The sequence below is a fragment of the Natator depressus genome, chromosome 3, assembly GCF_965152275.1.
Source record: "Natator depressus isolate rNatDep1 chromosome 3, rNatDep2.hap1, whole genome shotgun sequence".
Taxonomy (NCBI): domain Eukaryota; kingdom Metazoa; phylum Chordata; order Testudines; family Cheloniidae; genus Natator; species Natator depressus.
This window is the reverse complement of record NC_134236.1, coordinates 3673235-3694396: the sequence shown is the minus strand read 5'-3', so window position 1 is coordinate 3694396 and position 21162 is coordinate 3673235. Positions and strand designations below refer to the sequence as shown.

The following is a 21162-nucleotide window of genomic DNA, read 5'->3' as shown; positions in this document are numbered from 1 at the left end:
TGAAGTGCTGCTGTAGCATGTCAAGTGACTCCAAGGTGCCCCCGCCCCAGTGCCCGGATCTCAGAGAGCCAGACGGCTGTTTAGCCAGGAAGTCACGGGGCTCACGCAGTTAATGACCCAACTAGGCCCATGTGCCTGGTCCCCAGGCTGCGGCCTGCACTTTGTACCAGTGTCCTATAGCATGGGGGTGGGGGTGATTTGATTGACACCGTTAGCCTGGGGCGTCCCCTGGCACGGACACAGCTTAATACAGAAAGCACAGGTATAGCGTAGGCCCTCATTCCCTGCAGGGCCAGCTATACCAGTCGGCTAGAATGACCTACGTCCCCCCGGGGAGGCAGCCGGGGGGTGGGTGGGTGGGTACCAGTCTAATTTGAGCAGGGCCCGTTAACCAGCACAGCGCATGGGGGTAGCCCTGGCCTGGTGGCTTAGCAAAGCAGGCAGGCCCATGCTTTGGGAAGAGGCGCGTCCAGCAGGTCTTTGTTTAAAGGGCAGGGTGAATTTAGCTCTCAGACCCAGCCAGGGCCTGGCGCTAGAACTCCTGGCTCTGCTGCTGCCCTTGCACGTGATCTTGGACATGTCACAAACGCTCAGTGCCTCAGTTTCCCCAGCTGATCATGCTCTCGCACGCCCAGTAGGAGCTAAGCACAGGTGCACCCACCCACACTGGCCTGGTCACTGGTGTGCATGGTGCCCTTTCAGCTCTTGTGAGGGAGGGGCCCCCGCAGGACTGAGCCCTGTCAGTTAGCGAAGCAGGGACGTGCTCTCCCCAGCCATGCAATGCACGCGCGTCATGTCCTGCCTGCAGAGCCGTGCCTCGCTTTGCACAGCACATGCCCGGGCAGCATGTGTGGCTCCAGGTTGCGGTTGTTACTTCACGCGGGGGGGCTGAGGGGTGTTGTCCACACACTGTTCCTACATGACCTTTGGCGTCCGCTGCACAGCCCCCCACCCAGCCTAACGGTCTCTAATAACACCTCCTAGCCCCACTGAGGGAGACCAGGGCTGACCCCAGGGCTAGGCGGGATGGGGGGAGGCTCATGGTAACTGCTGCATGGGAGGCAGGGCTGATCGAAAGAGGCAGAGAAGGGTGGGTGAGGGGCTGGGTGCTTGGTGGGCTAAGGCTGGGCAGGGTTTTGGGGAGCCAGACATAATCAGCCTTATCTTCCCTGTGTGAGTACCCCGGCAGCCGCTGACCGCCCCACCGTAAAACAGATGGGAGACAGCAGGGAGGGAAACGGGCCAACCCAGGTCACACAGCGTCAAGGTAGCAGAGACAGTGAGAGGCACCTTGCTGCCAGCCTGAGCCCTGCTGCTCCGTGAGAGAGGGCAGCCAGCCCTGGCGTCATCCCAGAGGGCAGCATCTCTCCTCAGCAATCACACACATGCAGCCCGGTTGTTTTAAAGGGGGGTTTATTCCAGCCGCTGCCATCCAGGGAATGCCTGGATCCAGCACCGCAGGCTCGTGGGGAGGGGCGTACGGCAGGGACCTCATGCTGGCTGCCGGCACTCCTGGCCTCCTGACCGTCACGGCGTCATCAGCTCTACCACGTGGGTGGGTGGAATCAGTAGCTCCTGGTTCACCTGCGCCGGGACAAGCCGAGGCCACAGTGAGGGTGACGGTGCTCTCGGGGGCACACCACACCCACTGGCTTGGAAGAGGCCCCGGGGCCCTCACTCTGGGCGGGGACGAGGTGCCACTACGCTCTGCCCGCTGGCGTTACACTCCGGTTCCGAGCCACGATGGGGAGAAGAGCTACGCTGTTCCCTGGCCGGGTCCAGGCTGACTCTAGTACTGGGGCTCCCCACTCCCATGGGAGGTGACTCTGCCGCTCAGCGGGGCTCAGGGACAGTGAGTGTCCCCTGCTCATTCCCACCTTTCTTCTCCGGGTACAGCGAGTGCTGTGTCTGGGAAGGCGCCGGATTCCCAGCCCTGAATACTCATGTCCTGGAACAATATGGGACGTACTGCATGTCCCCCCCACCCCCCAACCTGCTGTCAGCTGGGAGACGGGGGGGGTGGAGGGGGGGACATGCACACCAGGGACCTAGGACCCTTTGCCCATTTCAGTCCAAACACGGCAGGGTTGGTTTCTCTCTCCTCCTGCTCTGCTCATCTGTCCCAATGGCATCCTCTCTCTGCACGCACACCATCACTTCACCCCCCTGAAGAGGTCTCTACTGGGTCCACCCCACTACCCAACCCTCTGCTGGCCTTCAGAGCCCCTCCTGGCCCTATGCCCATCCCCCTGGCATCTCTCCACCCCTCCACTTGCCCACCCTGGCTGGCAGAGGATGCATGGGTAGGCCCTGGCTGCAGCCCCAAGGACCAGCCTGTTCCACCTCCCACAGCTCAGAAATCACCTCTTCTGCTTGCCTGCAGCCTGTGAGGTGTCAGCCGGGCCGGTTACACCCTGCGTCACCTCCCCTCATCCTTGCTCACTGCCACGGGGCCATGGGGGCAGCTGCCATGCAGGGCGTCTGGCAGCCTTAGCAAGAAGCATTCACGTAGCGCTCCGACGGCCAGCGAGTGCAGCTGCCCAGAGGCCCTGGGCCCAGCGAGGTACCAGCTCCCACTCACCTTGGAGGTGAGGTACTGATGCAGCAGCATGTGCAGCTCCGTGTTCTGCTGCTGGAGCCCATCAAGATCGGTGAGCAGCTTCGACCGCTGGCTCAGAACGGAGCTTCACAAAGAGGAAGGGAAATGGGTCAAACCTCCCGACGGCAAAGCCTCCTCCCCGTGGGTCTGGGGGCTTGGCTTTTAACAGGCCCTTTGTATTTCACACGTATAGCTGTGGCCCCGCTTTTCTCAAGAGCAGGGGATGAGCGATGCCCCAGCCTGGCTAAATTGATTGTGTTGCCCACAAATGGCCCCTGGCATTTCAGTTAGATCCCGTGTTCCTCCCAGCTCACCTTCCGCGGCCACACAGGAGCGACTGAGTGCACCCCGGAGAACGCCACTGACATAGCACGGTCCCTCCTGGCTGCAGGGGGCCCAGGGGCTGGGAAGCTCAGCTGGGGGGAGCGTTCGGTGTGCTCGAGCGGCTGATGCTGTGAATGTCACTGGTGGAAAACCTCCGTTAAGAGGTTAAGCTGAAGAGTCATGCTCTGGTCACTTACAGGGCACTCAAGGATGGGCAAGAGCCAAACATGAATCAACCAGAGAAACTGATCTTCTACTATCCCACCACCAGGGGTCACCCTACCTCCAGACACGGCCCAGCAAGGGGTCTCTCAGGCCAGGAACCAGCGCTTCCCCACTGGGAGCTGGACTCCCCTGGAGTTCATTAATGGCCAGGTAACCCTTTGTACAGGCACTGTCTGCAGGGTCCCCCAGGCTGAGCCCTCAGGGCACGTGAAGACAAGCCCCCCACGTGTGCACTGGCAGCTGGGGGCAGGGGGCAAGCGGCCCAGAGGAGTGTCCCAGCAAGCTGCTGGGCTCTGTCGCACGTCTAATGACAAGCCCCCTCAGCACTGCCAGGCCTGGTGCCTTCACACCCAAGGGTGGGATGGCTGGGGGCCCCTGGCTGGGGCACTTACTAGTATTTCTCCAGTGCCGCCTCCAGCGCATCCCAAACCTTCAGCTTTGACTCTGGGATGACGTGAGCCAGGGCCTCCCAATACTCAGAGTCCTTGGAGTTGTCCCGTTCCTCCATCACCTTCTTCACCTGCGGCCGCTTGTCCCTAAGGGACAGAGAGAGGAGCCCTGGGCTCACGGCACTGCTCGGCCCACCCTTCCGGTCACCCAGCCAGGTCTGAAAGGAGGGGCCATGGCTTGGGGCAGCGCTGGCATTAGCCTCACAGCTCTCTGCTGCCAGCGACTGGCTCCTCTCCACCACAACTGTTCATTCACGTCTGCCTGCCCCACCATGTTCACCCCACCCAATCCAACCTGCTCCCCACTGCACAGCTGTCCCAGGCAGAATGAACCCCACTCACTGTGGGGAACCTGCCCTGCCCCACCTCGTCAACGTCTCCTACAGAAACCAGTTGTGCCCGGGGGAGACGGCGGGGACCTTTCCACTGCTGGGCAGATCAGCCCAGCCTCCGTAGCCCAGCACACACGCCCAGTGCATTCGCAGCCAATCCCCAGCCCAGATGCGCCTCCCGCTCTCCCCAGCCTCACTCCCGCGGTTCCCGTGCCTTGCCCCTCCTCCAGCTCACACACTCGGATCACAGGGCTACTCCTGCAGCCCGTTCTCTCGTCCTCTTCATATTCGCAACCAGCCTACGAGGCCCAGCCCCCCACCCCATTCCCAGCTAACGAGCTCTGCTCACCTTGACTTCTGGAAGTCCCGGACAAATGCTTTGAGGGCCTTGAGGACGTCATCGTGATGGAAGAGCAAAGAGGACAGTGACGCTGCCGAGCTCTGATGGGCCGTGCCTTCCTCCTTCGGGGCAGCGGATCCCCCGTCGTCCTTCGCTGCATCCACAGCAAAGTCTTCAGGGCCCTCCTCCACTGCCCACTCCTTACTCTGCACGGCAGCCACACGCACCGGGAGTGAACTCCAGCCACACAAGGCTCCAACTACAGCTAACCCGGTAATGCTCCTCCCAGCCCACAGCACCTCTACCCTAACCTGCAAACCCGGGAGGCTTCCAGCCATCCGGAGCCCTGGTTTAGTGTCTATGACTGACACCTGTATTCACTGGGCACAAAGCACAGGGGCATGGGGGCCAAATTCAGCACTGGTGGAAACTTAGACTTCACCCATTTCAATGGTGTCATGGCTGCAGCCTCTGGACCACGCTGGTTCTCTTGGTAAGAGCGACACCAACTCCCTCCCCCCCTCACGGGGCTTTACAAGCCCCATCTCCTCCCGGGGCTGCTGGGTCTCATCCCGCGATGCCCACGTTCATCATACCTGGCTGGAGACGACCTGCTGGGCTTTGAACTTCAAGAAGAAATCCACCAGCGTATACACATCGTCTTCATTGTCAATTTTGAGGGCCTGGAGAAAGGCAGAGAAACAGCAGATCGGGTGGCAGCTGGGACTCCGAGATGTTGCTCTGGTCCCTTCCCGCTTCCTTTAGAGGAGCAGCCCATGGGCCTGAGCTAAATTCACAGCCCTTCCCTTCCCAATGCGAAGGGGGCTGGCGCGGGACCAGCAAGAGAGCTCAGCTGGGGCAAGTGAAAGACCAGGTTCAGGTCAAGCTCTTGGTCTCTCTCAGTGGGATGTCAGACACTGGGAGCCCTGCAGCAGTACATGCTTCCCCAGGGAAAGAGGGTAAGTCACACGGCTCCAAACCCATCCCTCTTCCCAAAGAAGGGGAGAGGAGCCCAGCTCTCTTCGGGCAAAAGGGTGGTGGCCACAAAGGACCTCAAGAGGGTAGGCCCCGGTGGGAAGGGGATGTGAGACGTGGAGTCTTAGTGGCAGCAGCAGGGATATCTGCAGGGGGGATGGAGGGCTCTATTGGGAATGACACAGGACAGGGTGGGAGCCGGAAGGCCCAGGAGTGTGTTGGGGTTGGGGGATCAGTGGGAGCGAGTGCCAGGGGAGTGGGAGCTGACGGCACGAGGGGTGGCAAAGGAAGGAACTGGCTTCAGACACATCCCATCTCTCTTACTCCTTCTGCCTTGCAATCCCCCTTGGGAAGGGAGCCTCCCGCCTCTACCTTCCCCAGCTAAACTCCTGGAACAGAGCACACGAGATCACCCCACTGAGTCCTACGGGAAGTCACATGTGCATGGACCATGCCCCTCCTCCCTTCCCCCCCTTGCAGGTGACAAGCTTCTAAAGGCAGCGTCTCAGCAGGTCCGCCCTTGTGGAGCTGCATCATCCACCAGCAGCTCTCAGCCCGCGGGCACTGGGGCTGGTTCTGGGATGTGTTCCTGCAGTGCCCCTAACCTATGTGCTTTGTGCAAGACGCCCCACTAACCGCAAAGATTGAGTCCAGCCTCATCAGGGAGCGCTCGTGCCTCTCCAGGGGCTGCAGGAGTCCCAGCAGCTTGCTCTCTATCAGGAAGCCCTTGGAAGGAAATCACAAGATGCTGAGTTCGCAGGAGCGAGTGTTTCAATTCACACTAGGATCCCAGAGCTGCTAACTCACCCAACAGGCAGAACCAGCCACAGCACAGTTACTCTGTGCTAACCTCCACGCTCAAATAATGGGGACTCAAGTGATCTGGAGGGATGGGACCATTTCTCATCTGGGTCTAGAATGTAGCACAGCTCCCAGCTCAGAACCTCCTGCCCCGGGCATACTAAGAGAGGTTTTTAAATAACTTCTGCAATGGTGATTTGAATCCCACTGCACACACCCTAACCTGCTGCAGACTGGGGTGTGGAAAAGCCCAATCTCACGGTGGGTTAGAGTTCACACAACAGCAGGACAAGTGTGGGGCACTGGGCCTGATCACCTCAGAAATCACGTCCCCCGTGCACTTGGAAATCACTTTCTAGTGTGTCTGATGGGCGTCAGCTGGGACAGGATGTAAGGGAATGCCAAACTGAATTACACTGTTCAGCCAGTAGGTGGCACCAGGTATAACCCTCTTCACCGGAGCTGGTGACAGCCACAGCGGCAGTGTATTCACACACACTTAGGGGAAAACATCCCGTGTATCCCTCTGGGGAGGAAGCTCTAAGCAGGCCACGTCTGGCACGTGACAGCTGTGACACCCCGTCCAGCAGGTGTTTGATGTGGAAGGTGTCAACTGACTCAGAGGTATGCGGACCCCTTGCTTTGCAGCTTAGTGCCGCCAATAACGAATGGCCCGAGCCGTCTCCAGCAGGGCTCGCGCTGAGTTGCTGTTGACAACTGGCAGAGCTGAGGGCGGGGCTGCAGGGCTGTGTTTACCCTGGCAGATGGTCTCATGGGGCTTGTGCCATGGCGGGACAGCTGTCTGACCCTGCCGATCCATAGGACACTCCCTGGAAGGACGTTTTTAGATCCCTACAAGCTCTTGCGAATGCAGCTTAGCCAATTACTATTTCGGTGGATCCCATATTGCGCCAGCCCCATTCTACCCCCTCCCCCGAGGTGTGGCAGGCAGGTGGCACCAAACACATACCAGCATCTCCTCTCACACATACATTCTGCAGCAAGAGATGCTGCACGGGCAGGTGGCAGATCAGACCCGGAAAGCCCCGCATGGGGCTAGGAGACATTGGCAACACAACAGCACTCACACTCCTGTCTGTTCCCCACGTGAACGCCCGGCGGAATGGGTCTGAGTCGCCCTGAAGGGTGACCCCTCCACTGAGACAGCTGGATGATTGGGAGCATTAAAGTGGCACCCAGAGGGTCAGGGACTCACTGTGCCAGGTGCTGCTGTAGAAAGCACGGGGACCTGGCCCTGGCTCAGATGATGTTTGAACCCATTGGAAGCCAGAGTGCGGGGTCAGGAAAAGAAGACAATCCTCAGATCCAAGGAGCTGTTCTGCAAAGGAGCGGCCCGGCTAAGGGCCAACATCCTCTGCAGCACAGAGCCCTCTGCAGTCGGAGCTGGCCAGGACGGCCCAACTCACCGACTCGTCGCACAGGAGCTCCAGGATGTGTTTGACAGACTTCACCAAGACGTGCCGGGGAGGTTTAACTTCCTCTCCAGCCTCCGCTGCCTCTTGTCTTCCTTCCTCCGCAGCCTCCTCCTCCTCTTCCTGCTGGCTGCTTTCTGAAGCACAAGGGGAGAGGGAAGCTCAGAAGACCCATCGCCTGCTGCACTCCTCACCTGGCACAGGTAACCACCCCCAGGGAATCAACACAGGAATCTAGTCAGAGGGCTGTGAAAGGGGAGATGCTTGGAGGCCACCTCGTGCGGTTACCACTTCAGCAGCTGATGCAAACCTTGGCAAGCAGCAGGTGCATCTGATGTTGCACTGGCCTCTAGGAGCTGGAGACAATGAGGAGCAGGTGGGTATGGGGTGGTTGGGAGCAGAGGAGTTTCCATTTTAAAACTGGATTTGCAGAGAACGTGCAGGGCTGGCTGTGACACCACCCCAGCCTCGGCCAGCGGGCAGAGGTGCATGTCATTAGAAAGAGATCTGGTCTGGCGGTCCCAGGGGTTTTACAATGACAACAGGTCCCTTTGCTTTCCCGCCACACCCCAGAGAGGCAAAGCAGAGCAGGGCACTGAGATTTGGGAGCTAGGGGGCTTATCCCCGCCTAGTAAGGACTCACTGAGCCCTCCTGGAAAGTCGCTGAACCCCTTTGGGCCTCAGCCTCCTCCTCCTCCGAGATGGGGTGCAGGGAGGTGTCAGCAGTGAGAGCATGGGAAGGGCTTTGAGATCCTCGGGGAATTACAGCCGCCATGTGTCCCACCTGTTAATGCCATCACCTCCTGGGCCAGCTTGCTGGCAGATTTGATTGCCTTGCGGTGCACGATGGGGCCCACGTTGTCCAGGAACCAGTAGTCAGGCTCCACCCAGGGGAGCCCCAGCTGCTGGGTGTGAATGACGCGATCAGCCTCGAGAGCTTTCCACATCAGCCCTTTGGCTTCCTCCTCGTTCATCAGCCAGATCTCCAGGAACTTCTGGGCATCAACGACGGCAAAGTGTCTGCCGAGAGGGGGAAGGCCCCTGCCTGTGAGTCAGGCTTGTGCCATGCTGCATTCCATGCTCTGGAGCAATGGGGTGCCTCTGTGGGTCAGAAGCCCCCGACAGTGCTCAGTCACAGGCTTCGGAGAGTAACCTCTCTCCCCACAGCTGCCCGGTGAGGGCCACAATAGGGCCTGCAGCTGCCTTTAACTTTAAGACAGTGGAGCAGATCCCAGAGACTACTGGCCCCCCAGCAATCCTCCACTTTGAGCCAAGCAGCCAGGGGAGGGTGGCTGCTATCTGCTCTCTTTGGACTAACTTATGAGGCCCTGGGGGTCCCGCCAAGCTGCCCTCCAGTGCCCAAGTGAATTCGCCCTGCTCAAAGAGAGGCTGTGTCTCTGGGACACACCATACCTCATCGTTCTCTGCAGATCCTTGTACTGCTCCACTATGCGCTTGTAATCGGCCGTCAGGTTCTGGTTCTCCTCCTGGAATTGCTTTATCTGTTTGGCCAGTTTTATTCTCAAGTTATTGAGCACATCATGCAGCCTGAGGAGGAGAGCAGGCTGTTAACAACAATAAATTACTTCTGAGGGCATTCTGTGCCAAACAATTAAAAATTCTGTGCCAAAAAGATTAAAATTCTGTGCACAATATTTTAAAATCCTGCAAAATTCTGCAAATTTTGTTTGTCAAATAAATGTGGGGGCTCCAGCATGACTCTGGGGAGCACAGGCCACAGGCTGCACAGAGGCGGGAGATCACTGTGCAGCTCCCCCCCGCACCCCGGAACACAGACTCAGCAGTGAGGCTGCACCCAACTGTGACACAGCGCAAGGACCGAGTCTGCCCAGAAACACCCCAGAGCCCTGCCCCTCTGTGCCAGGTGTGGGCAGGCAGGCTCAGCAAGGCAAGATCCAAGTCTGGAGGGGCGTAGCGTAGGGGGATCCAGGTGTGGGTTGAGAGGGTTCTCTGTGGGGCAATCTTGGCGTGAGCATCTTAGTGGGGGATCCAGGTGCAGGGCGGGATCTGGATGCACAGGGGCCCATTGGGGGGTTCTGGGTGCAACGGTAATGAGACTCTGCAGGAGGGTCCAGGTGAAGATGGGTGGGGCTCAGCAGGGGGGGTCTGGGTATGGGGGAGGATAGAGCTTGGCAAGGGGGTCTGGGTGTGGAGGGGCTCAGTGGAGGTCTAGATACTGGGGGAGTGGGGCTCAGTGGGGTGGGGATCCAGGTGCATCTGGTTGGGGCTCGGTGGGGTGGGGACCCAGGGGTGGCTGGCTCATCGGGGTGTTCCAGGTGCAGGAGGAGTGGGGCTCATCAGGTGGGGGGTTCTGAGTGCAGGGGGGTGAGGCTCAGTGGGAGGGTCTGGGTATGAAGGGGTCTGGATGCACGAGAGTTGGGCGGATGGGGTAGCAGCTCCCTGTACAGGGATCCCTCCCACTGCAGCTGAGGAGTGATAGGTGCAGGAAATTTGGGGGGAGGGGAGTTTGCAGAGTTTCCTGCAGCCGGGGGAGAAATCTGGGGGTGGGTCTGACCCAGCCCCGGATGCCGTGCAGGGGAAGAGGAAGTCCCATCCTCCCCAGCCCAGTCAGGACTAGCAGCTGAGTCCGGCACAGGGTAGGAGCCATCAGCCGGGTCTTCCCCATTCCCGCCCTCTGCCCCAAGTGATTTACCTCTCTGCCGGCTACCCTGGCACCCGAAACATACTGCTTGGGAAGGTTGTATGACCACTCTTGTGGCTTCCCTTTGCTTCCCCGTCAGAAAGTCATTTTTCTGTGGGGAAGCAAAGAAATCTGCAGGGGACAGAAATTATGTACCTGTGCAGAATTCCGCCAGGAGTAAACAAATCCATACACACATCCAGAGCCGGACATACAAGGGCAAGGATGTCCTAGCACCTGAATGTGGGCCACTCCTCACCCCCGTCCCAGCCCAGTGGTTGCAGCACCCCTGGAGCGGGAAGGACTCTGTTCACAGAGCCCCTGTGCAAAGCTGGATTATATTCAGCCTTTGTGGGGGAAGGGAGAGGGCTGTGGCCTGCAGTGAGAACATGGACAGTGACCCAGAGAGTGCTGAGTATGGCTGCAGGCGTTGCCCCAACCCCACACGAACTGGGCTGATCTTTTACCGGTTGAGTTTCCTTTTCTGCTGGGATTTTATGATGGTGTTTTCCTCATCCCGTTTCTTTAGCACCTGGAAGTTGTATTCCAGCTTCTCCTGGTTCAGCTGGTAAATGGCTTTCATTTGCTGCAGCTGCTGCTCCAGGATCTGTGATTCCAAACAAAATAAAAAGCCATCCTCTGTTGTATCCAAGGGAAGGTTTGCAAGTACAGAGCCCCTCCCTGCCATCCCATGGCTGGCCCTGGGGCTCTCAAAAGAGGGGGCCTAGAACGGACTCCCCAGGCTCTAGCAGACAGTGCAGAAGTCTTACAATGAAGCTCCTTCTCTAAAGGATGAGCCCTGTATGAAGCCCTCCTTGATAGAAAGAGGCTACAAACATTCACTATACTGACATGCTATAGAACCCCTAATTTAGCCCGTCACCCACCGACTCAGTGCCATGGAGAAAGAGTGCATCACCTTCCTCACCCCCATGCCAACCCCTCAGGCAGCAGCATGGACAGTTCCATCAGCTGGCAAGGAGAGTCACAGGCTCCGAACTCCCTGCCAGCAGCCCCCAGCCAAGCAATGTCAGCGCGAGTGTTAAGGGGCCCTCAGCTGTCATGGCAGCACACGGGAAGAGGCAGCATCTACTGTCTGAGCTAAAGCCGCACAATCCAGGTGCAGGTATGAGAATCTCTCTGCCTCCCTCCTGTTGGACACATTGTTATTCAAGCACTTGAAGACGCATCGGTAGGAAGAGGGTTATTTTACGTCTCAGTCACAAGGTCTGCAATACGAATGGTGGTTACTCAGGAAGACAGAAATTGCTGTGCTGGGCAGACCAGGGATCCAGCTAGTTCAGTCTCTCGGCTGAGTGGCCAGTACCAGTGGCTTCACAGGAAGCCACAATCACGGATAATTCTGGAATAATCTATCCAGAGGGAAGTGCCTTCCTGAGCCTAGTCAGATAAAAGGTAACATGCATGAAAGTTTCTATCCTTGTAACAAGCAGGCAGTGTTTGCCTGAAACCCCCACCCTATTAGCAGGTGCTGATCGCAAGTAAGCACTGCTAACTCACTAATACATGTGGCTCATTACTCCATCTGGATATAAGAGAGCTGGAAGTGACTGTCTGAGAGGATCTAGGGGGCAGGTTGAGCAATCATGAGGGAGGAATCCTAGGAGTAGCCCAGCTTGGGGGGGACGGTTGCTACTGTTAACTTTTGTACCCTGAAGCCAAGCCCCAGAAAGGCTGAGAGTGTTTGATTCTGCTGCCCTTCTCTCCTGTCTCAGTACAAGCTATGCGGTTTGCGGAAATGTAGCCATTTAGCTTAGACCTCCTAAAAAGCCATTTAGCTTAGACCTTCCCCATGACAGCCACAGAGCTGTCACTGTGTTCTCCTTGTCGCTCTATGCACTCAGTGGGGTCCTGTGTCTCTGCTCCCCCGGGGCCCTGCTCTCCACACCTGTACATCGTTCTCCAGCTGGATTTTGATGGTAGCGTATTCCTCGGCATCCTTCACCTGCAGCTGATTCAGCTGCTTCTCGTACTCCTCCACGGTCTGCATGCGGGTGATCAAGTTCTCCAGCTGAGGGCAGAAGGAGACCAGAGGAGAGTCAAACGACCGCAGAGAATCGCCACGGTTCTGATTGGCTGCTCAGCCTTCCTGATCCCAGCTGCCCTGGCAAGTCCAAAGCAAGGAGGGATATGGACCATTCCCAGGCAGCAGCCTAGTGGGGACAATGTTCCCTGGGCTATCAACGAACCAGGCAGGAGTGTCACTCCCTGTGCCCAACTCCGGATAGTCTTTACTTCAGACACCAACACTAGGTCTTTCCCTTACCCACCATGCATGCGGGGTGTAATGTGGGTGTGACTGGAATAGGCGGTACAGGGCCAGCCACCTGCTCTAGTCCCTGAATGCCCGCTCACCCGGTACGTGCTGTTAGCCAGGCTAATTGGATACCCATTCCATCCCTTTCCTTTCAGGCCTCTGAAGTGACACCGGCTGTTCCTGCTCCACTGTGATTCTTTACCAGGCACATCACAGCCACCAAGAAGCCCCAGTGCAGCAAGGAGTTCGTGTACAAAACCGGGACCAGAGCTTAGCTGGTGTGAATTTGCACAGCTCCGCTGAAGTCTGTGGGAGCTCAGCAGATCTACACCAGCTGAGGATGTGGCCTAACAGTCAATCATACAAAAAATGAGTGGAAAAAAAACCAACCATATATGGGATCCCCCTTCTGTTCATTCATTTTTAGCCTGCCCATCACCGAGGTATCTCGCTGCCTCTGCACAGGCTCCAAGGTGGCTCTCCCAACTTCCTGGCCTCCATAGTAAGAGCAAAGCAACCAGCCCTGGCTGAAGGGGCAGAAGTGACTGGGGGCAGGGCAGAAGGAAGTGGGAATCCTGTGTGTACTAGCACAACGTAGTCCAGTACTCCTCCTCACACTCAGGTGTATTTCATCCTACCTCAGCGTTGGGGGCTGGACTAGATGCCCTCTTGATCTCCCTTCCAGCCCTACCTTTCTGAGATTATAGAATCACAGAGTCATAGCAACATAGGGCTGGAAAGGACCTCGAGAGGTCGTCTAGTCCAGCCCCCTGTGCTGAGGCAGGACCAAGTGAACCTAGACGATCCCCCACAGGGGTTTGTCCAACCTGTTCTTACAAACCTCCAGTCATGGGGATTCCACAACCTCCCTGGGAAGCCTATTTCAGAGCTTAGTTACGCAGAGAGTTAAGAGTGTTTTCCTAATAACTAACATGAATCTCCTTCTGCAGATAAAGCCCGTCACTTCTTGTCCTTCCTTCAGTGGCCATGGAGAACAATCGATCCCCATCCTCTTTATAACAGCCCTGAACAGATTTGAGGACTTATCAGGTCCCCCCCCACAAACAGGCTTCTTTTCTTAAGACTAAACGGGCCCACTTTTATTAACCTTTCCCTACAGGGCAGGTTTTCGAAACCTTTGATCAGTTTTGTCTCTCTCCTCTGGACTCTCCAGTTTGCCCACATCTTTCCTAACATATGGCGCCCAGTGGACACAGTGCTCCAGCTGAGGTCTCACCAGCGCTGAGCAGAGCAGGACAATTGCCTTTTTCAAGGTACAGAGCAATACGAACAAGGAGTGCAGGGCAGCCTGATCCTGCATTGCTGGGCTGCCGAGTTACGCCTGCCCTGTAGCAAGCATGAACCCTACAAGAGGGGGGCAGAGTGAAGCATTCATTACCCTGCCAAGGACTGGGCTTCGGCCCACCTGCTCTCTGCCCACACCTGGCCCCTTCTGACCCCAGGCTCTTCAATGTCAAGAGTGAGCACAGGGACTGAGACGTGCTACTGCTCAGTGCCTAGGAGCAGCTGCTGGCCCAGGAGCCTTCCTTCGCAGATCACAATTCCCCCTGGGGCCCTTACCTCCTGTGCGTTGTGGGCCTGCATGGCTTGCTCCCATTTCTTCTTATTGCTGCTCAGCAGCTCTCGCCGTTCCAGCTCAAAAGCTTTCTGACAAGGAGACAGTGCAGTGAGCGGGTTGCCGTGCACAGCGCAAGGCCCACTCCCTGCTTGCTGCCAGCTCTGCCACGCTGGACGAGCCTTGTTTACCGGGCCAAGCTCTGGGAGCAATGGCAAGAGGCTTCCGTGACAGAAGCCAGCTCCAGATCGCTGCCAGGTGCCACCCAGACACAGCATCCTCTCCCTGTGCCCGAGGTCACACCAGGGATCAGTGGCAGGGCTGGAAAGAGAACCAGTCCTCGGGACTCTAAGTGCGCTGCTCTAACCATGAGACAACGTGCACTCTCTATTGCCCCGACAGCAACCCAGACCCAGCAGTTGCCAGGTATAAAGGCTGGCATTACTGGGTCTGGGGTTAAGCAGGCTGTTGGCTCTCTCAGTTTGTAGGAAGATGTCTTTGAACAGTTTAGTGTGGGTGCAAGGATGAAATCTAGTTCACGCAACAAGCCACTACATTAAACTGAAAGAAACGCTCTAGCTCAACCAAAACTTATGGGCCATTGGGTGAAATTCTCTGGCCTGCATTCTACAAGAGGTTGGACTAGATAATCAGAATGGTCCCTTCTGGCCTTAAACATCTGGGAATGAACAGCCATCAACAGAAGCGACTTTCAGTCTCTACTGACCTGGGCTGCACTGGATCCCCAGTAACTTAGAGAGGAAAAGACCCCATAATCACATAACCTGGACCTGCAGCGCTCAGTTCATCTCCATTTTTATTTCTACCTGGCAAAGTGAGAGCTCTGGTCCACATAAACATCTGACTGCAGCCCACAACCCAGCGTTGCTAAAATGCCAGTGTAATGAGCAAAAGACCCCTTTGCCGGAGATAATTCCATTAAGGAGAACTCCCTGGTGGATTTATTGGGAGGATAATTCACTGCTTGCTCCCATCCTGCTATGAAGCCATTTGCTACCTCAATCTGCGTGAGTTCCCGACGGTAAGTTTTCATTAGGTTTCTGATCTGCTCCTCCATTCTCTCCACCAGCAGGTTAATGTCGTCTGACTGCTTCTTGAGATCCTTCACATAATGGTCATCTTTGCTTTTCAGCTCCTGCAGGAGAAGTGCAGACACTGAACTGATAAATGCTGCTCTACAGAGGTTCATCACAAGCCAGAGAACCTAATAATCAATACCCTGCATCTGCCCCTTCAGACGTTATGGAAGGTGACTAGGGAAGAGAACTGAGGAACAGAACAGTGGTTAGGAGAGAGAAGAGATGATGGGAAGATCTACTACACTTGCTAGCAAGGAGGAGGAAGCCCCAATGCTTGAGCTATTTAACCTTTGTCTGGACTAAAGGGGGCAGGACTAGAAAGCCCCAAGAATAAACTATAGGAACAATCATGCATTGGCAGGGAGATTACTCCTGGGGGAATTCTGTGCCAAAAACAACAATTCTGCAACAAAAAATTTAAAATTCTGCACACAATCTTTTTAAGTTCTGCAAAATTCTACATATTTTATTTGTCAAAATAACACAATATAATCAAACCAGTTTCAATTATTTTTGGTCACTTATTCCAAAGTACTTGTCAGCAAGTACGTCCGTAACAATATAGACAACAAAAAAGACTCAGTAAATGCTTTTTGACAAATAGATTCCTTACTAGGCATATAAATACAGAGCTCTGAGTAATAATTCATTTAAGCTACAATCCAGAACCATATTTCCCACACCCCTCAGCAGCAGCGCAAAGGCTTGGGGGAGTCAGGGGTAACGGAGGAGCTGAGGGAAAGGGAAGTAAATTGCTCGGAAGGAGCCTGGGTGTGAACTTGGAGGGTTGCTGGGTATGGGTGGGAAAAGTATGGAACAGGATCTTTTGGGTCCTGGTCTGTTACTGCCAGGACATGAGTGAATGCTGAGTCTGTATATGGGTTTGCCATTGTAGGCTAGCACAGTGCCCTGGAAAAACAGCCAGCCAGTTCTGGGTCACTTACTCTCGGACAGTGTCCCTCTAATATTAACATGCTCCAACAAGACCCTTTGTGCCCCACAGTTGTGTACGTACACACAAACACACACACACACACGCTCTGGCAATCTACCTGCTGCAGTTCACTGATGAGCTTGTTCTTCTCTTCGATGAGCAGAGCACACTGTTGCTGCTGCTGGTTGAGCACGTCCCACAGGTCCTGCGGGATGGTCTTCTCTTTGGCTGAGCCCCATTTTGAGGTGATCTCTTCAAACTTGTCCTGATTAGTCTTGGATTCATTCTCCAGTTTCTCGAGCCTGCAGACAGCAGCCAGCACAAGGCAGATAACAGAACTGGGGCTGGTGGAGGGTTTGACAGCTGCCCTTGGCCCATCCACACTGAGATTTCCAGCCATGTTAGTGTCTTCATGGATGACCAGCTTTAGGGACTAAATCAGTTTTAAACCAAAGGGTAGACAAGATCTTAGTGGGGCAACAAGGTTTTCTGTAGCCCTAATGATAGGCTCCATCTTCTGATCTGAAAAGATTCCATGCACTAAGAGAGATGACTCCACAGCCAGTATGTAGAGGACACTACAAACATGGCTGCAGGACTGGTCTCTGTATCAGAGCCCTGGGAATACACTGGATTCAAAGGGAGCACATTACACAAGCAAAAATTGATCAGAACAAACTGGCTGTGGAAACGCTCGTCTGGCAAGCTGGGTCTGTCAGGAGGCCAGCATCGCAGACACCCCGCACTATTACCACTGCTGACAGTGGGCTTGGCCCAGGAAGCCTAGCTCCAGCAGCAGTCACCGATCCAGTAAGGTTAGCGTTAGCAGAAGGTGCTGGATCTGCAGCACTAGGGACCCAAGACCTCCATTCATCCATGGAGCAGGTACAGTACACACAGCAGCAGCACGTGCTTCCCTCACACACATGCCCTGCCAGTGGGCCATCACCAGGGAATGAGGGGGTTTGCTTTTCCTAATGAGACTTCCAGCAAGGCTGCCAGCCGAGAGATGGACACAGGTCACCTAAGAACTAGCCCAGAACAAAACCATTGCACACAGTCCTCTCCGAAAGTGACCCACAAGTGAAAGGCTCACAATTCCATGGCAGTCCCCTTGCTCTCTGGTCCCACTATGTTCCTGTGGAGTGCCATGAAAATGACTGGGGGCTCTTAAGAGGCATGGGTCCATTCAGCAACGCTGGACTTGTTTGCTCATGACAACTGGTAAGTCCGACAGCAGGGAGATGGGGCTGAACACCCAGGCTTCTCTACTGCAATCCCAAAGAGGAGAGGCCAGTGCTGGCTCCTCTAAACCAGGGGTGGTGGCTAAATGAGAACCTGCAGGCCACAGGGTTCTCACAAGGAATCACCATCACCTTCTTATGCCCAAGTGTGGGCTGGGGAAGCTATACACACCAGCATGCAATGCTCCATCCAGATCCAACCACGCAGGCCACATTGCATGCAGGGACCTGCAGCTTCTCCACGCCACCTCTCCATATTACAAAAGAGGGTGGCTGCAATTTGCTCATTTATGTAAATTAATCGCAGTTCTCGCCTGCCAGTGAGTTGCCAAAGCAGCCCCCAGTTGATCAGCATGTGGGCGGCCCAAGCTGGTGCTTTCAGGGGATGCTTAGGGCCTATCATGGGAGCAAAGATCTTCCTGCCAGTGACACAGCAGAGCTGGGGATCTCTTACCTCTGTCGCTTCAGTTCATCTTCCTCAGCCCTCCTCTGGGTCTCCCTTGCATCTGCAGCCACCTGGATATTTGTCACTAGCTGTGTGCCGTCATTCAGCAGCTTGGCTAGCCTCTGTGAATGCAGCAAAATGACAGAGCAAAATGATAGGCAAAGGGGCCCAAACTCGTTACACTGGAGGACTACTTGGCTAGCATTTTTCAAGCCAGGGTGTCTAAAGTCTGGCTCCTACATTCATATTTAGGTACCTAAATACAAGTAGTCTGTGCACCTGCTGCTTCCACTGAAGAAGAAAAAAAGATTCACGTCCCCTGGTGACTGTGGGTCTTTGAGATGACTCCCAGCATGGACCCGCATGCCCCACCCTCCTTCCTCTCTAGGTCAGAGCCTTACAACAGATTCTCACTATACAGGAAAGAACCGGATGCGTCCGAGGCCTGCGTGTCACCCGCAGGGCAGCTCTACGCAGGCCATCATCTCGAAGAATCATTGTGACCACCAGGAGGACGCGTCCTTCACAGTGCGTCCTAGCTTCGCTGTGCCCTTAGTGTGATGAGAGGGCACCACACAACACATGCTGTACTTGGAAGCTCAATATACTGTGTGTTGGCCAGGCTTTAGCTGCGGAGCTGAAAATAGGAGGCTGTTTTCAGGAGCTCCTAAAGGTGAAGAGGTAGAAGCAGCTGGGTGCTTAAGACGCAACAATTCTCATGAGCTTATGGTTGTAGATCTCCCTGACATATGGACATGTTTTTCAAACATTACATTAGTCCCCAACTGAGCAGCCTGTGTGATCAGGCTATGTCAAAACACACAGATCCATTGGTTTACTCTGGGCTGTGACATCAAAGGCTAACCGAATAGGAGTCCAGAGCCAAATAGCTGATTCAGACGCCCTAATCGACTTGCCTATGTTGATCTATATCACCATAGTTTAGTTCTAACCTGTCTGCTTTCTTCTATCTGCTTGTGGCTCCTGCTCAGTTCTTCTGCCTCAGCCTTCTTCGCATCTGGATCTTCTCCGAGGGCCTCCCTGTGTGGGCACATGGGGAAGAGAAACTCTTTAGTAACATGCCATCTTCCATAGCTTAAAGATCTCCATGGAGCCATAACACCTGGTTCTGTGATCCTGTAAGATCCCACAAGGGTGAGTCAGCGCAGTGCTCGGATGGAAGAGGGACCCAGATGCTCTCAGACTCTGACGGGAGATAGCTGGGTCCCCCCATCATGACCTGGGAGGTTAGCAAGGACGATAGGGTTACTGCCATGGTGGAACACATCAGTGCCCGGTGAGGAGGCTCCTGCCTAGTGAGCTCCAGTGGACTGCTCCGTGTTTGGGTCCAGATCTCATTTGCAAGACGGTTGGCAGTGATTTCAGAGGAGCACCGGCTCATCTGACCCCATGCAGAGAAGAAAGCTGGTCTTCGATTGGATCCGTCCCCTAATTCTAAGGCTGCTGCTCCCACAGCCCGTGTCACACGGACGCGAGCAATAATTTGGCTAGCGGATGACAAGAGCCCCGGGAGGGGGAAGAATCCGTCCCTGGGTTCCCAGGGATAGGCCGGCTCCACCACCCACGACCCACAGTTGGGCACCCAGGCTGCCCCCTTCCCACTCCTACTGACTTTCAGACAAGAAAAATTTGGGGAACGGTTCGCGGTTATGCCCGAGCCCAGTTTGGGGGGGGCAGTTTGGGGGGGCGGTTCGGCGTTTAGGGGGGCGGTTCGGGGTTCAGCCAGGTTGGGAGGGGTCAGGGCCAGTTCGGGGTTCAGCCCAGTTCAGGGTTTGGCCGGGTTCGGGAGGGGCAGTTCGCGGGGGGCGGGTTCGGAGTTGGGGGGCAGTTTGGGGTTCAGCCCGGTGGGGGGGGGCTGGTTCAGGGTTCAGCCGGGTTCAGGGGGGCGGGTCGCGGTTCAGAGGGGGCTGGTTTGGAGTTGGGGGGTAGGGCTGGTTCGGGGTTCAGCCAGGTTCAGCGGGGCTGGGCTGGTTCGGGGTTCGGCCCGGTTCGGGGGGGCTGGCTTGGGGGGGCGGGGCTAGTTCAGGGTTCGGTCCGGTTGGGGGGGGCGGGGCCGGTTCGGGGTTCGGACCGGTTCGGGGGGGCGGGGCCGGTTCGGGGGGGGCCGGTTCGGGGTTCGGACCGGTTGGGGGGGGCGGGGCCGGTTCGGGGTTCGGCCCGGTTCGGGGGAGGGGCGGTTCGGGGTTCGGACCGGTTTGGGGTCCGTTCGGGGTTCGGACCGGTTCGAGGGGGCGGGGCCGGTTCGGGGGTCCCAGCCCCCCGCTCTCACCGGCGCTTGGCCTCCAGCCGGGCCGCGATGCGGAGGCGCCGGGCCGCGATCCGCTCCTCCTGCTCCTCCGAGTTCAGCGACGGGAGCCGCGCCCGCGCCTGCCCCGGCCCCTCGGGCTCCCCCTCGGCCAGCGCCGCCCGGCTCATGGCGGCCCCGGGCCAGGCCGCAGCGTCGCTAAGCAACGCGGCGCGCGGCCTCGGGGGCGGAGCGCGAGCTCGGCAGTGTGCGCTCGGGCCCCGCCCCCTGCACACCCGCGCGCGCGCGCCCGGCCCCGCCCCAGCCCCGCCCCCTGCAACCGCGCGCGCCCGGCCCCGCCCCAGCCCCGCCCCCTGCAACCGCGCGCGCTGCCTCCAGCCTCCCTGCAGCTGCCTGGATCCCAGTTCCGTGGCCTGCTCCGTGCACCCTGCAAATCCCCCTCGGCCTCGCTGCAGCTCCAGGGCCCTGGCTGGTTGCACTTCCCCAGCCCCCGCTGCAGCTCCCGCCCTTCCCTCTACCCCTGCTCTGGACACCCAGCCTCCCTGCGTCTCCCTGCACCTGCCCTCGGGGTCCGGGGTCCATGCCAGGCTACCTGCCCAGCCCCAGGCTCCTTGCACCTAGCCTGCCCCCGCTGCAGCTCCCGGCCCTTCCCTCTACCCCTGCTCTGGACACCCAGCCTCCCTGCGTCTCCCTGCACCTGCCCTCGGGGTCCGGGGTCCATGCCAGGCTACCTGCCCAGCCCCAGGCTCCTTGCACCTAGCCTGCCCCCGCTGCAGCTCCCGGCCCTTCCCTCTACCCCTGCTTTGGCCTAGGGGTCCAGGGTCCACGTCGCTGCCCTGCCCAGCGCCCACCCAGCATCGCTGCTCAGAATCAGCCCCTCTCTCACTTACTTCGAGCTTGATCATTTTTTTCTGGTGTCTACTGGGACCGCCTGCTCATGTCAAGTCTATCCAGAAGCCCGGTAGTGTGTCCTTACACTGGCCCCTAGACGGTTTGTAGTGAGGTTCCGGCTGTATTCAGAGGCCCCACGCAAGGGTCAGGTCTGTTCTCTCCAGCAGGCTCCAGCCCCTTCCTTCTGGCCTCCCCAGAACCTGACTTGGGCCAGTGGCCCAACCAAGTCCCAGTTAATTTCAGCCCTCACCCCTGATTCTTTCCTCCCCACCCACAGTCCCTGCTCCC

General features: G+C 57.0%; 1 protein-coding gene across 3 annotated transcripts; it reads right to left on the bottom strand.

The window, feature by feature from the left end:
* Positions 1–1402: 1402 nt before the first annotated feature.
* On the bottom strand, positions 1403–20153 carry DRC1 (dynein regulatory complex subunit 1). 3 transcript variants are annotated; one of them, XM_074947333.1, is made up of 17 exons: positions 20008–20153; positions 18671–18758; positions 17727–17839; positions 16147–16330; positions 15013–15150; positions 14000–14086; positions 12050–12172; positions 10608–10747; positions 8892–9026; positions 8263–8498; positions 7473–7615; positions 5881–5970; positions 4866–4952; positions 4279–4475; positions 3541–3684; positions 2582–2684; positions 1403–1584 (listed from the first exon to the last, which is right to left on the bottom strand). In XM_074947333.1, exons 1-17 carry the CDS (start codon positions 20151–20153, stop codon positions 1528–1530), a joined length of 2211 nt encoding a protein of 736 aa, XP_074803434.1. In that variant the 3' UTR covers positions 1403–1527. The 3 variants fall into 3 exon arrangements, with proteins under 3 accessions (XP_074803434.1, XP_074803435.1, XP_074803436.1); XM_074947334.1 differs by lacking the exons at positions 18671–18758; positions 20008–20153 and having other exon boundaries at positions 16147–16461; XM_074947335.1 differs by lacking the exons at positions 14000–14086; positions 18671–18758; positions 20008–20153 and having other exon boundaries at positions 16147–16461.
* Positions 20154–21162: the final 1009 nt, after the last annotated feature.

Excerpts from the sequence above, each read along its gene's own strand:
- DRC1 (XM_074947333.1), bottom strand. The coding sequence starts at position 20,153 with ATGAGCCGGGCGGCGCTGGCCGAGGGGGAGCCCGAGGGGCCGGGGCAG. Across the intron at positions 8,499-8,891 it reads GATCTGCAGAGAACGATGAG|ACACTTTGCCGTCGTTGATG; the intron begins GTATGGTGTGTC and ends CCCTCTCGGCAG. Across the intron at positions 1,585-2,581 it reads ATCAGTACCTCACCTCCAAG|GTGAACCAGGAGCTACTGAT; the intron begins GTGAGTGGGAGC and ends GTCCCGGCGCAG.